General features: G+C 37.0%; 1 protein-coding gene across 1 annotated transcript; it reads right to left on the minus strand.

The window, feature by feature from the left end:
• Nucleotides 1–9,299: 9,299 nt before the first annotated feature.
• LOC132189784 (DNA ligase (DUF630 and DUF632)) lies at nucleotides 9,300–14,176 on the minus strand. Its single transcript, XM_059604573.2, has 4 exons — nucleotides 12,996–14,176; nucleotides 12,198–12,373; nucleotides 11,650–11,873; nucleotides 9,300–10,219 (listed from the first exon to the last, which is right to left on the minus strand). Exons 1-4 carry the CDS (start codon nucleotides 13,969–13,971, stop codon nucleotides 9,418–9,420), a joined length of 2,178 nt encoding a protein of 725 aa, XP_059460556.2. The 5' UTR covers nucleotides 13,972–14,176; the 3' UTR covers nucleotides 9,300–9,417.
• Between the last annotated feature and the right edge of the window lie 448 nt (nucleotides 14,177–14,624).

Raw genomic sequence — 14,624 nt, forward strand, 5'->3', positions numbered from 1 at the left:
AGCAAGAAAAGCTGGGAAGCATACAAGCTTTTCTTTTTGTCTCGTGCTGTACGTTGGCTTGCATTGAGATCATAAACTAAGCTCTAAACTCTAAAGCCAAAAACATTCCTATAACACCAGTAAAGGAACAGCAAGAACAAGAAATAAGGGTCGCTTTTTTGTAAGATTTTGACAAGTATTTTGTCTCGTGCTTTTGGATTTTGAGTCTTGAAAAAGATAAAAGTTGAGTTTTGAAAAAAGTTTATATATATATATATATATATATATATATATATATATATATATAATGTTAGTGGTTAACCAATTTTGAGAAGAATTTTTAGCATTTGAGAGGTGAAAAGAGTTTTCTAGAAGTTTACCAAACCCAAGAAACTCATAGATCAATTACTAGAAAATTGGCTAAATTTGTCTATGTGGTTTGACCTCTAATAAATATAAAATTACAAATTTACTCTCAAATAAAAATTAATTTGGGGGTAGGGGGCGGTCAGCCAGCCCCATTATTCTAAGATTAAACAATGATCCTCGTAACCAGCCTATGACATTGGCAAACGACCTTCAAGGGCTATGAGGTGATTCAACCACCTCAAGTAATGGCTTTCGAGAGTGGTCGAACCATTCCCACCAAAGTCAGCCTTCAAAGGGTCTGAACCCAAATGGTCAGAGAGCCTATGTCATTTGGCCACCCAAAACCAATATATATATATAAGGATTGTTAGAAAAATAACTGAAATTTATAGGGAGAGAAGATCATGCACGTAAATTTACAAGTCATAAAAATATATTTATTTATAATGTCAAATCACATTGACCAAATGTTTCCTCCATTATTTGGTTAGATAATTATGGTCCAAAACCCATGGCTGCTGGCACAATGAACGAATCTTTCTTAGACTCTGCGTGAAAATTTCTCCCAAAAAATAAAATAATAATTGACATATAAATTATCTTTGCTTATTATTGCTAATTTCATCATTCTCATGATCACATGTCGCCTCATTTCGCACCTCTTCCAATATGATAAAGAAAAAAAAAAAGCCATAGAATATTGGTGCTAATTCTAATATATTAACAACAAATGGGTCTTAAAGATGGATCGATGAAGATCAAAATCCAACATAAAAACAATAAAAATGACCATCAATCTAATAAACTGTTCATCCTTAAAATGTTGGAAGGATCGGCGAAGCGAGCAGAGAAAGAACGAGAAAGGTTGTCGGGCTCCATCCAGCCTGTTCCTTGATCAAAGTTTTTGGAATACGTCTTGGGATCATAACTTGTCTGCAAAGTAACTTGAGATGTTGTAGTGGGAAACCTCTTCCTTTCTCTCTTGATTTTCCTCCAAAACATTTGCCACTTGGGTTGTGCTTCGGCGCCCAACTGGATGCTTCCACTGCCTCTGCCACCGCCTGAGTCCAGATTCCACCACTTCTTCATCCCCATTGCTGTACAAACAGAGGAGCTGAGGCTTATTTATATGCAGGGAGCTTTACTTTTATTTATTTATTTAGTTGTTTACTGAGGAGAGAAAGGAAGGTAGGAGGAGATTAGGGAGAGGCTAATTGTGGGATGAGATTTTCAAACTAAGACCAGCGCCGAAAGAGTCTTACTTTGCAGGCCGCATGCCAATCTCTGTGACTCACCAAACTCCTTTGAAAAAGTAGTGGTTTATTTATTAAATATCCACACACACGCACACTATATATATATATATATATATATATATATATATATATATTCCTGATTCAAGTAGATTAAATTATCATTTATCTTAGGCTCCGTTTGTATTCGGAGTAAAATGATTTATGAAAATATTTTTTTTTTTTTTCACATTTTGTTAGAATTTTTCGTTAAATCTTATTATAATTATTAAAATACCCATTTTTTATAAAAAATATTGCAAATATGTTTTTTTTTAATAAAAAATAAATGCATGAATGTTTATATTTTTTTATAATAAAAAAACATGAGTATTTTGGGAATTTTGACAAGATTTAACAGAATTAGGTAATTAAAAGAAATTAAAAGTTCAATACTCTTAATTGAGAGTTTTTGAACTTGGGTGTGTAATTTCACGGTGCGTAAAAGTTCAAGGGGAGTTTTGAAACGTTTCTCCAAGTTTAAACAAATAGGAAATAATAAATTTACTCATTTAATTTATATTCTAGCACTCTTTTTTAATAAGTAAAGTCCAACACGTTAAATATTTATTTGAAAAGAAAGAATTTACACATTTAATTTGTATTGTAACATAAAACATATCAAATAAGGATATTTTGACATGTCCGCATAAGAAGGGGAGTGAGATTTGAACTAATGACCTCTGTTTCATTAGGCGTAGTCCTAGCTGTTGAACTACCTCGTGAGACATCAAATAAGGATATTTGTATGACTTTCTTATTACAAAGCATATTCAATTAAGGGTGTAATAAATAGTATGACTTATTGCATTTTATACGCATTCCAGCTGCCCAGCATCCACAGAATTGATAATGTCAATTTATTTGAAATATATTGATAGTCAGCTCCGAAAGACAGATAAATTAAAGTGATGTCATTGCTCCAAGCTAGCCAAAAATGTGGATCACGTGACCAATAGGCAATAACACTGGGATTCCTTCCATTGCCTTCTTCTTCTTCTTCATGATTCCAGGCGTTGAGGAGGTCAAACATATATGCTGGTTCCTCATCAACGTCTCTGTCTGCCAACGAGAATTTGGTCTTTTGCCTTGACAATGTACATGCACCAACGTGTGTAAGCCCAACAAAGGAACAGCTGAACATGCATGCATGGTTAACCAGCTAGCCTACTCATATTATTGGCTCCAAATTATGGGTAGTTAAAATCTTCATATTATGTTTATCTAGTCTAGCTAATATCAATCATCTTCACCTTTAAATCCAAGCAATACTAGGAAAAGCTCTCTTCTCTCTCGAGAGAGAAGTCCCCTTTTTTCTGCAACTCTCCATCTCCTCTGCGAGGTTTTTTCATCGTCTATGTGCGGCTCTTTTCGGAGGGACATTACAAAAAAAAAAAAATCCCTTCCCAGTGTTTTTAAAAATTTCTCAGTGTATTTTTTGATACGCCATTAAATAAATTCATTTTTTTATGCAACTCGTACGCTAGGAAAATATTCATTTTCTTCTTGGCGTATTATATACATTAGGAAAGGGTGCACGTACAATTTTCTTTTAGGATATGGCCTCTGTTAAAAAATACCATATGTGGTAAAAATAACAACGTACGGTGTCGACTTCTTGGAGCCTAGCAAAAAGTTGAGGCAAAGGATGCCGTTTGTTTTCAAGGAAAACTCTGACACAAAGTTGCTTCAGTTGGATCACAAAATCGGAGTTCAATTGGAACAAAATCGAGCTTAGAACTTGTCCAAAAAGCCGAAGTTGAAGATTTTAGTAAAGAGAGACTTTGCTTTTTCCCTTCTCCCCTCTTTCCCTCTGCCTAGTGCAGTCGTTTCCCCTCCCTCCTTCGTAACCGGTCCTCTTCTTTTATTTCTTTTTTACCTCTGAGTAGCGATGAAACCGTTCTTCCTTCCCAGACCACCTCGCCTTGCCTGGTCGCCCCCTTTAGTCGGCTCAACTCCCAGCAAACTTCACAATTTTTAGGTGTTTCTCATATCTTGTTTTCTCCAACCCCGATTTGTCGCCCTCCGATCTTCCACAACTCCAACGCGCCGCACCAATGTCTTCACCGGCCTCCCAGCTTTCCACCGCTGCCAGCACTGTCTTGTTCCAGTCACCACGTGCAACCGTGTGGTCCTCATGTGCCTGCGCATGGATCTTATGCACCAGTGCATGAATCATACGCGTCGCTGCGTGTCCTTCGAACTGCTTCCAGAAGCTATTCCTCAACCCTGTCCTCTGTTTAAGCTGCTGTTCATAGTGTTTTATTGCTGCTTTTTTCTTCTTTTTTTTCTCGTATTTTTTTTTTCTTGTTTCTTGCAACTTGTTTGTTTTATAGGTTACTGTCTCCCTGCTCTTAATTGTTTTACTCTTACCATGAAGACTTTTGTAGTCGGATTTGTGTTGTTCTCACTCTATCGTTCAGTCCCTACATCAAACTATGATAGTGCATATTCGGCTTCAGCCTCTTTTCAGAGGTTGTTGATGGTTCCTAGTGATACTTCAAATAGGCTCTCGCTTTAATCTGTATTCCTTTTGTTTCTGTAACTGCCTGTGCGGCCCATTGAGAGGACCAGGTCAAGGGGAGCCCACCCCATTTTTTGTTTTTAGGATCGTCCACTTTTTCTTTTTGGATCAGGAATGAGAATGATCCTTCCTTATAACCATTTTCCTTATTCAATTAAAAAAAAAAAAAAATCATTTTCACATTTAACAAATTATGTTTAGAAAATATTATTGTGCAAAAGATCACAATTGCGGTAAATAAGATAAGACAATCACACACAATAACATTAAGATTTACATGGTTTCTCGATGTGAGATACGTTTACAGGTGGAAACGATCACGAATAAATTCATTATCAAAGGTTGAGTACAAAATTGAAAAGAGAAAATCACTCAAAACTCAAAGCCTCAATATGCCTAAATCTCTTTATTACACAATAGAAATTGTTAGTTTTTAGATTGGCTCATTTCGGTGATCCTTTTGTAATAAGTTCAAATGAGTGTAAGTCTGAAGAAATGCAGAAAGAAGAATGGTCCAGTCTCGAGTTTCTGGACACCCAAAAGACATGTCTGAACAGGACTTTTGGAGAAACCAACAAAGACTGACATATCCGGACAAGGCGATTGGATGTTCAGACAGTGTTTCCCAAGAGGTTATTTTCATACTAAATGTCTGGACAGCCAGAAGATGTGTCCGAACATGATTTCCAAATAGTTCAATTTCCAAGACCTGTCCGGACAAGTATGGTTATAACAAATTGTAACCCTAGCCATGTCCGGAGGTTATTTTCATACTAAATGTCCGGACAGCTAGAGGATGTGTCCAAACATGATTTCCAAAGAGTTCAATTTCCAAGACCTGTCCGGACAAGTATGGTTACAACAAATCGTAACCCTAGCCATGTTCGGACATTCATTAACCCTGTCCTGACACAATTGCTTTATTTTAACCAAATTCTATTTTGAAAAGGACTGTGCTGAAATCTATGTATAGGTGACTGTCACGTATATTTTCATTTACATATTCCAAGAGCGAATACTGCTTTGCTAAGAAAGCTTTTGAGATTCAAAGCTTTAGGTCTCTCTCTTAGAGTTAGAGGTTGTGTCTTCATCCACAAATCCAAAACAACCAAAGCCTATTGTTCCTGTAAAGGATATCACATAGAAGAAACGTTCCAAAGGTTCTGGGATAACTACTGCGGTAGCGGACATAGTACATGGGATTGTTAGTTGCAAAGGTTGCTTTGACATTGTGTAATTTCTCGTTATTCTATTGTGAATAATTTCTTAGGTTTGGCTGCACCAGAGAGCTTTTACTTTTAGAGAGTTATCTAAAAAGTTTTCTCTTTGTAATCAAATATTTGTGTCTCCTTGATTTACAGCTTTTATATATATTTAATGAATTGTTGCATGCTTAATAGTTTTAACTTCCGTATATTGTTGGTGAACACCTATTCAACCCCATTCTAGGTGTAGATCGGAGTTTATTAGGTTTCTGAGAGACTATTCCCCAAAAAGAGAAAACGAAAAGACAAACTTATTTTTTGTTGGGAATGAGTGACGCTGGTCTCTCTCTTTTTCTCTTTCACTATCAAGCCTCTTTTCTTTACTCTCTTGTTTCGACTCCTTCAAAACCAAGAAGAAAAGACGTGTGTGCTATCCTTAGATTCTCTTCTCTTGTATCTATTGTGATCCCACTAGCTCATTACAGATAGAAGGGTGAACCCACAACTCAATAAATTCAAGCAAACTGATAAGTTATAAATTGAGAACTCTTTTGTATTGAAAAATATCTCATTACAAGTGTTTACTAAACAACCACATATGCAAGTTTTACACAAAGGAGTTTTAATCAACTTATAGCTATTTCATAAACCATGTGATAGACAAATTGATACATAGTAATAAAATAGAATAATCTTTCTTTGTATTTTCTTACTACATAATTAATTCCACATTTCATAATATGAAAACAGTAATTTAAATCATAACGTTGCATATTATGTTTTAAACACATAGCATTGCAAAGCACACCGAAACATATCAATGAATTTACACTCTCACTTATCTTTAGCGGTTTCTTAAGCGATACCCCCTAAGTCCTAACCAATAGAGGTTATTAATAATTTATTAGCTTCAAGGTGGTAAGTGTGTAGCCTCGCTTAACTCTTAGGTTGTTAGACAACGTTATTTCTCCCTTCCTATCATCGGAGTGTCGGACGTATAATCTCTCCTAATCGTTAAGCTTTCACATGCAATCATACAAAAAAACATTATATTTTTCTCATAATATTTTCCTCTTCACAAATCACATTGTTCTTCCAAAATTCAGCCAATTTTCATAAATCTGTTTCTTTGAGAACACATTTTCGTTTAACACGTGTAAAATATCTAAAAAATACATTCACGCCTGTAATCAAAAGAACAAAGCTCAAGGAAAATATACAGAATGTGCTTTTGTAAAATAATGCAAGACCAGTTGCATTTACAGTTTGAGCTTATATTTTCATAAACAAATTTCACAACCCCGTACACTTTCTGCATAAATATTGTATCTGTACATTAGACTCTACACTCTACTTTGACTCTTAAATTATTTTTTAAATTCTATTGTTCTTTCAAACTTCATTTTTATACTTTTGTTGTCTTGTTGGCAGCATGTTCGAACTACGTATACTTTCCCTAAACATTGGTTACGCTACTCCCTAAACATTGGTTATGCTACTGTACTACATAGTACATTGGGTAGTGCTTAGAGCATGTTTGAAGAAGTTGCGTTTAAAAAATAGAGCTTTTAAATCAAAATAAGCTTTTGGGCAAAATCTTTATTTTTAAACTTTTGCCAAAAATGTTTTTTTTTTTTTTACTATTTTTAGGCTTTTTGATCTTTAAAAGTGCTTTTTAATTTTTTTTACCAAACGAGTGTTTTTTTCTTCAAACGGACTTTTTGAGTGTTAAAAGTACTTTTAGGCTCTTCAAATGCAATCTCAAACAGCCCTCTAGCATTAGCAGCAAACGTCCAACAATTTTTTAAAAATTTAAGAAATCATACTACTTTTTACTTTCCTACCCAAATATACATCACAATAAATTTTCCATATATTATTAAAATAATATTTTTAACTTTTTATTTTCCATATATTTCAGAAAAATCTTTTTTTTTTTTTTTTTTTTTTTTTTGACATGGCCGCACAAGAGGGGGAGGGGGATTCGAACTAGTGACCTCCGCTTCATTAAGCGTGGTCCAAACCGATTGAACTACCTCTGGGGACAGAAAAATGGTTTTTATTTAGTCTCTTAATATCTCTTTCTCTCGTCCCTGTCTTCTCTCGTCTCTATATCTCTCTCGCTCAATCTCTCTCTCGCCTGGCAAATTTGAGCTGCTCTCATAAAAAAGCCTCACCATATAAAATGCCAGATCTGAACAAACATGCTCCATTTATTTATTTATTTTTGTAGTTTTTCTGACATTTTTCCTAGGTTTGGCTCTTAGCTTCTTTATCCATTAGTTTTAACATAAAATAATTTCGATCACCTAAAAGTAACCCTAAACTTTTGTCAATAACACAAAAGTACTCTAATAAATTCAAAAAAAAAAAAAAAAAAAAAAGGAATTCTTTTTAAATTCACACCCTAAAAAAATTTGTTTTATTTGTTTTATTTGATTTTATTAAGAATATTTTCATCATTAAGAAGACATTGTCATTTATTGGTAATTTGAGAGAACAATGTCACAATTGAATTATGAAAAATATTGTCAATTGTGTGGTAATTTGAAGAACTTTCCAAAAAAAAAAGAAATGAGGATACATAGGATACTTATAGTTTTTTAAAAAATAATATTTTAATAGTATAAGAAAAGATTAAAAAAAAAGTTATTATGAAGTGTATTTGGATAGAAAAGATAAAAGGAAGATGGTAAGAATGCTTTGACGAAATGGACTGTCATTCATTAATATTTGTGCACTGTGTACAAGAAAGATTATCAAAACCACTTGAAATCAAGGATGTTAAGAGTATTTTAAGATTCTTGGTTCATTTTCCCTACCCAAAGTCTAAATAGCACTCTCATTTTCCCTACCCATAATCCTATAGAGTCTAACTAGCACTCTCATTTTCACTACCCATAATCATAGGGCAACTCTAAATAGCAATCTCATTGTCCCTACCCATAATCATAGGGCAACTCTAAATAGCAATCTCATTGTCCCTACCCATAATCATAGTCTAAATAGCACTCTCATTTTCCCTACCCACAATCATAGAGAGTCTAAAGAGCAATCTCATTTTCCCTACCCATAATTCATAGAGTCTAAATAGCAAACTCCTTTTCCCTACCCATAATCATAGAGAAAGTCTAAATAGCACTCTCATTTTCCCTGCCCATAATCATAGAGAGAGTCTAAATAGCACTCTCATTTTCCCTACCCATAATCATAGAGAGAGTCTAAATAGCAATCTCACTGTCCCTACCCATAATCATAGAGAGAGAGTCTAAATAGCACTCTCATTTTCCCTACCCATAATCATAGAGAAAGTCTAAATAGCATTCTCCTATCCCATCACCATCTCAGCATGCTATCTCAACATCTATCATTAGATCAATCTTAATTAAAAAGGGTCGATCTTAATTAAAAAGAAAAAAAGAGTAGAATTGAAGTATGCTATATAGAATGCCTCAATCATATTCTCCTCTCAGGATTTTTTCTTTTCTTTTTTTCCTGCGCAGCTTCTTTCCAAATCACTTCTGTTTATACCATACCAAAAGAGAAGAAAAATGAAGGATAATGACACAAAACTAATGAGAAAAAGACAAGAGAGAACCAGCTTTGGCATGCTATTACTCATAATGAGTAATGCTAGAAATCACTCGTGTCCTTTTCTCACTCTAAGAATGATGTGGCTTCTAAAATTACCATTGGACTTGTTATTAATTATGATTGAATTTTGATCAAATGGTAATTTTAAAAACTACCTCATTCTTGGAGTGATGCAAGAAAAACATAAGAATGACTTCTACAATTACTCATAATTCAGCCCTCAAGACCTAGTGAACCACAAAAATACACGTAGCTTTCCTCAAAATCAAAACATGCTTACCTGTGCAAATGTTGAGGGAAGGGAGGGCTCCAGCCAGACCAGATATAACAGCAACATTTCCCACACAACAACAAAGATCATAACATTACATCATCGCTTCGCTAATAAAACAAGTTTGTCTGGAAAACGACAGGTTTTGATTAAACTTTACTACGAAACAGGGTTAAGATAACCTCACGAGGGACCCCCATTAGATTTCTGTGACTGCGTGATGGACCATATTTGCTCATATGCTTCAGAACTGGCATGAGCATAATCTGACATGGCACGAAAGAGCTCAGGTAAACGAGATTTGAGACTGCCCAGTGACTTCTCTCTCACCTGAATACAATGTTTCTGGTGAGCTTCCTCTTCCTCTTCCAATCTCTTCTTTAAGCTGTCAATAGCAAATTGCTTCTCTGACATGGGATCCTTGGGATTTGCATCTTCACCCCTTTCAGCTTCTATTTCCTCTGGCCCCCTCCGCTGCATATACTTTTGGTACCAGTCCTCAAATGCTTGTTTTTTGCGGTAGTACTCCTTCCTGGTCTCCTCGTACTTCTCTTTTAGCTTCATCTCTTCCTCCTGTTGAATTATTATGGTTTTTATCACAGCACCAAAGGAGGAAATTGCAGATTTCACAAGCTCATCTGGAAGCTTTTCAAGATGGTTGTGCCACGATTGGAGGAGGGCTTGGATTGGAGGATGCTGGGCTCTAGGTGGGGATGAGATTTTCTCCTTTAAGGTGCTTTCAATGGGGATGAGATTTAATTTCAACCAACTGTGAAGAGCTCGGATGTATTGTTTTTGATGGGTCACCAGCTTTTCAAATTCTGAATGCCATTCTTGGACAACATTCCAGAGTTGGACAGTGCGGTCATGGTGGTGTTTCGTTGTTTCCTTGGAAGTATCTACAATGTCAAGGGCTTTGAGGTCTATAACAAGTCTCAGCTGATCGTCATGATGCAGGCGCATGCTTTCCCACATTTTGGCCATCCTGTGGAGCAGATATCATATTTATGCCCATCATCCAAGTTGCTTTAAGGGAACAATTTTGTATATTGATAATGCCATAATTTTTGACAGGAGGAATGGAAAGGTTAAACACCAAACAAAAAAAACCAAAAACTAGTAAAACTAATCCTTTGGGCTGCATTTTTTGATGGACTAAATACAAAAGATATAATGCACAAGTTTTATACATAAAGCATAGCATGCAATTGAAGAGGATGGCAAAATATGGCACCGCAGCATACATGACCTTTTCCAGTTAGCAACATGAGAATCAATTGGAAGATAGACCTAATGCAGCCCAGAGCACATTTCATGATATATTAAACATAAAAAAATCATGGGTTATCTCAACACAGTACTGCCACGGCGAATTAGCATTAGTTGTCATTAAATGGTGACAAGACAACCTCAAATGGACATTAAAAAATTTATAAGAAATAGATTTAATAAATAAGCATAGGTAGTCTGAGTTGAAAACAGCCACCTCAAATAACTAATTCCCTCCCATTTGAGTTCAAACCTTGACAATAATGGAAGGGACTTGAAACACACCTTTACCACTTAAAACATCATTAAATCCATCACAAGACTATACTTTCTTATGCTATATCAAACAAAAAGCCAAGTGTACCCATGACAGTGAGCCCAACCAGACCATAAAAAAGCCTTTAAACTGACCCCGAGAGTTGAAATACAACCAAGCCAGTTTGGTGTGACTAATGAAGAGGGGAAATGTAAGCTCAAAAAATGGTCCTTTGGAATATAATTAAGGAAACACAGAAAGAAATGTTTCTAGAACACAGCATTACAACATTGATACAAAACTAAAGAGCAGACAGAGCAGAGCATATATGTGTGAGTGTGTGTCTGCCTGTGTGTGTATATATATATATACAGTGTTGAATACCTTGAGTAGAAACAGAGCACATCTAATCTATTGGTGGCAAAAGAGAGAAGACCTGGTCGATGTCAAATGGTATTGAGTCTATTGACACTGAACCAAAAAAAAAATCTGGCTTATGACTTCACATTTCAACAAGCTTAACTAAGAAAAAAGACAATGAGGCAACCAAACAGGAGTTTTGGGGGTGTTCTTGGTCAAAAAAGCAGGAAGTGCATAATGGTAAAGAGAGAACTTCTGAGTCCACTTAACAAAGATCTTGGGTACTGCAAAAAGCTAATGAACCATAATTCAGAAGTGCAAAAGCAACCACACTAGAAAATATGGTGGCCTCTTTTGGCATTCTTAGACCTTAATTTGCCACACAAAAGCTGGAGGCAGGCCCCTGATGTGAAACCAAACACATCATAAAGATAAAAGAGAGGTTCGGCAAGGATAATTTTGCGAGGAAAATTAAATCGAGTACAGCATTATAGAGATTTCTCAGTAACTTTTTGCTAATAAAAACTTACCCCTCAACAAGAGCAACAAGTTTTGGGTACAACTGCTCATCACGTAGGCGATTTACTTCCAAAACCGTTGAATCCATTGACTGCATGTCGACTATATATCTCGTATGCAAATGACTTACAGCTGCTTTTGTTTTTTCCAAGGATTCAGGACTCAAACTTCGTTTCTTCTGCCTGTTCAGCAGAGCAACCTTCCTTTGATACTCAAGCTTCATTAGCTCACCTTGCTGTCAGCATGATGCAAATATCAATTAGATTCAGCATAGGTAATAACTTTTCAACATAAAAATACCCATGAAACCACAATTACCGGCTAAGCACAGTTATGTATCAGAAAAAAAATAAAAAATAAAATAAAATAATAATAATAAAAGGAAAAATCTAACTCTGCTTCACAATTAATCATACAAAGAAGCTGAAAATTTTCATGCCCATGATTATCACAAACAGATTTTATTTATTCACATGCTAATAAAAACAATTCAAACCTGCACAAGACTCACCCACCCACCCTTTCCCCCCACCCCAGAACTTGTAGTAGCTCAACATACCTTGACTTCTTCATAAAGCTTCTTTTCCCAGGCTAACAGCTTATCCAAAATAGTGGCATGAGTTTCGTATTCTTCTGAATCAAAGTCATCCTTCCCACCCTCACCATTGGATACACCTCTGAACGACTTATTCCAGGTGATAACGCGCATGACCCTTGCAGAATGATCAATGTGTCCTGCAAAATCCTTAGAGCATATTAGTTTGTTCATTTGTGCAGCATTTAGAAAACAATAGGAAAAAAGAAACCATTGCTACAAATAACAGTTTGAATGAAATAAATCCAGAATTTGGCCAAGCGGATCCACCATCCATCCAGTTGCTTGGACTGGGAATTTTGTGATCATCACACAATAACAAAAGGTATGGTAAGATATCTGTAACTCAAGACTGGTAAAAACTTTGAAACTCACAAGGGCACCATTAGAGGAAAGTCTTGAACTTTTCCTACTTTTGAAAAGAAAAAAGCAACAAAAGATCTGAGATTGATGTGGGATCCAATAAAAAGTTATCATCTAAATATTGTAAACACGTCATGCGAACATGGAATGAGATCTTACTTCAACGAATTACTGAATTGGGCAGATCGATGTATGATAAAAGAAAATTGAAGCTTTGTATGCAATTTCAACAATTAATTAATTGGGTATGACAGAAAAACCTCGAGTATGACACACAACATAAAGAATCGCAAAAAACAAAACACATCCCACATGAATGATTCTCAGTTTCTTCGCTAACCAAAAACTTTGAAATGTAACACAATTAATTGTTAACCATAAAAAACAACAAAGAATTACCCCGATTATCAGCGAAATTGGAGTGGTAATGCAAGCGAGTTGCCTCCAGCATCTTGGAGACCTCTTGGGCGCTCTGGTAGGCCTTGAGGAAATGATCATCAAGCTCACCCAATATCTTCAATAAACTCACACTCCCCACCGCCTTCGCCATTCTCCTCATCTCCGGCGGCGCCGTGTTGGCGTGCTCTATCTGCTTCTCCGGCGTCTTCGGCTCCACCGCATCTCTAAAATCAACCCCATTAGCCTCCACCGCATCTCTAAAATCAACCCCATTAGGCTCCACATTTTTGGGTTGTCCGCCAAATGCCACACCTTCGCTCACATTCTCAGCCTCAACGTTCTCGCCTAGAGATGGCCCAGGGGCCATACCCTCCTCCACCATAAAGAAGTAGTCCCAGGCCATGCCCTTTGACTCCGGCATCGGTGGGACCGCCTTCATGTCCGGTGTCAGTGGGGGGTCTACTTCTCCGACACCATTTCTTGTACCACCCTTTGCAATAATACCGTTCTTTTCCTCCATTCCAACATTGCCCTCATTGTCTTCTTCCTCGTCTTCTTCGCCTTCTACTACATCATCATCTTCTTCTTCTTCCGCAATGGCAATGGCCCTGACCTTTCGGGGCTTCGTGGGCATGGCGGGCATGCTGGTGGCGCGCTTAATGGGGATGGGGCTCGGCGAGAAGTTCGGGAGCGGCGGCGGCGGCGGAAGATTTTCCATGTGCGGCGGAGGCGGCGGAGGCGGTTGAGCGGCGGTCGGGTCCGCCGGAGGCTGGTGGTGGTGTTGGTGGGGCTCTTCGGCCTCGCCATGACCATAGTCGCTGAGCGCGGCGCCGGTGTTCTTTAAGCCCACGGCGTAGCCGGAATGGCCAGCGGAGAAGGCGTTGCGGGCTATTACGGCGTCTTTGATGAGGTTCTTGCGTTCCTTGCACCGCGACACCGACTCCTCGTTCTCTATTCTAGACTGTGCGCAACCCATTTCTTCTGGGTCTTTTTGTTGGGACCGTATACTTTACTCTTAAGAGCGAGAGAGAGATTCAGATGTGGAAACTTGGGTGCTTTGAGGTTTCGAAACAGCTAAAATGGTGGCTTTGTGAGAGAATCATGCATGTTAGTTGGGTACAGAGAGAGAGTGAGGTTTACAGAGCAATGAGAGCGTGAAGAGAGAGAGAGAGAAGGATATACTGCCAAGTTTTGCGCAGGGATGGAGGCAGAGAGCGCAGAGGGGATGTTTGTGTACTCGCTGAGAGTATGGGAACCAGACCCTACTCGCTGGATTTGATTCCGAAGTGTCCTAATCAAGATTTTTAAAATAATAACGGTCACATTTTTTAAGGTGAGAAAACGATGTCGTCCTTTCCGATCGTTTGAGATTACCATATATTTAACCACAAATTAAACGGTGGTAATTCCTGTACATGGCATGGAATTTACCACTGGCTGTGGCTGAGAAGTGAGAACTGAGAAGGTGAAAAAATCATTTACTCCTGCTTTCTATGAGAACAATTAGGCCCTGTTTGGCAAGACCTCTTTATTATTCATTTAAAAAATTTAGCTCTCAATATTTTTATTTTTTACATCACATTAAGCACTTTTTATTTTATTTAAATAAAAAAATTAGTACAAAATAAA

The sequence above is a fragment of the Corylus avellana genome, chromosome 9, assembly GCF_965113065.1.
Source record: "Corylus avellana chromosome 9, dhCorAvel1.hap1.2, whole genome shotgun sequence".
In the NCBI taxonomy this organism is placed as follows: Eukaryota; Viridiplantae; Streptophyta; class Magnoliopsida; order Fagales; family Betulaceae; genus Corylus; species Corylus avellana.

What these genes read in the sequence shown, in the direction of transcription:
- LOC132189784 (XM_059604573.2), bottom strand. Translation starts at nt 13,971, where the DNA reads ATGGGTTGCGCACAGTCTAGAATAGAGAACGAGGAGTCGGTGTCGCGG. An exon ending in AGCTTTATGAAGAAGTCAAG is followed by an intron (nt 11,874 to 12,197) that starts GTATGTTGAGCT and finishes TCATGCTGACAG; the next exon opens with CAAGGTGAGCTAATGAAGCT. An exon ending in CTTGTTGCTCTTGTTGAGGG is followed by an intron (nt 10,220 to 11,649) that starts GTAAGTTTTTAT and finishes TCTGCTCCACAG; the next exon opens with GATGGCCAAAATGTGGGAAA.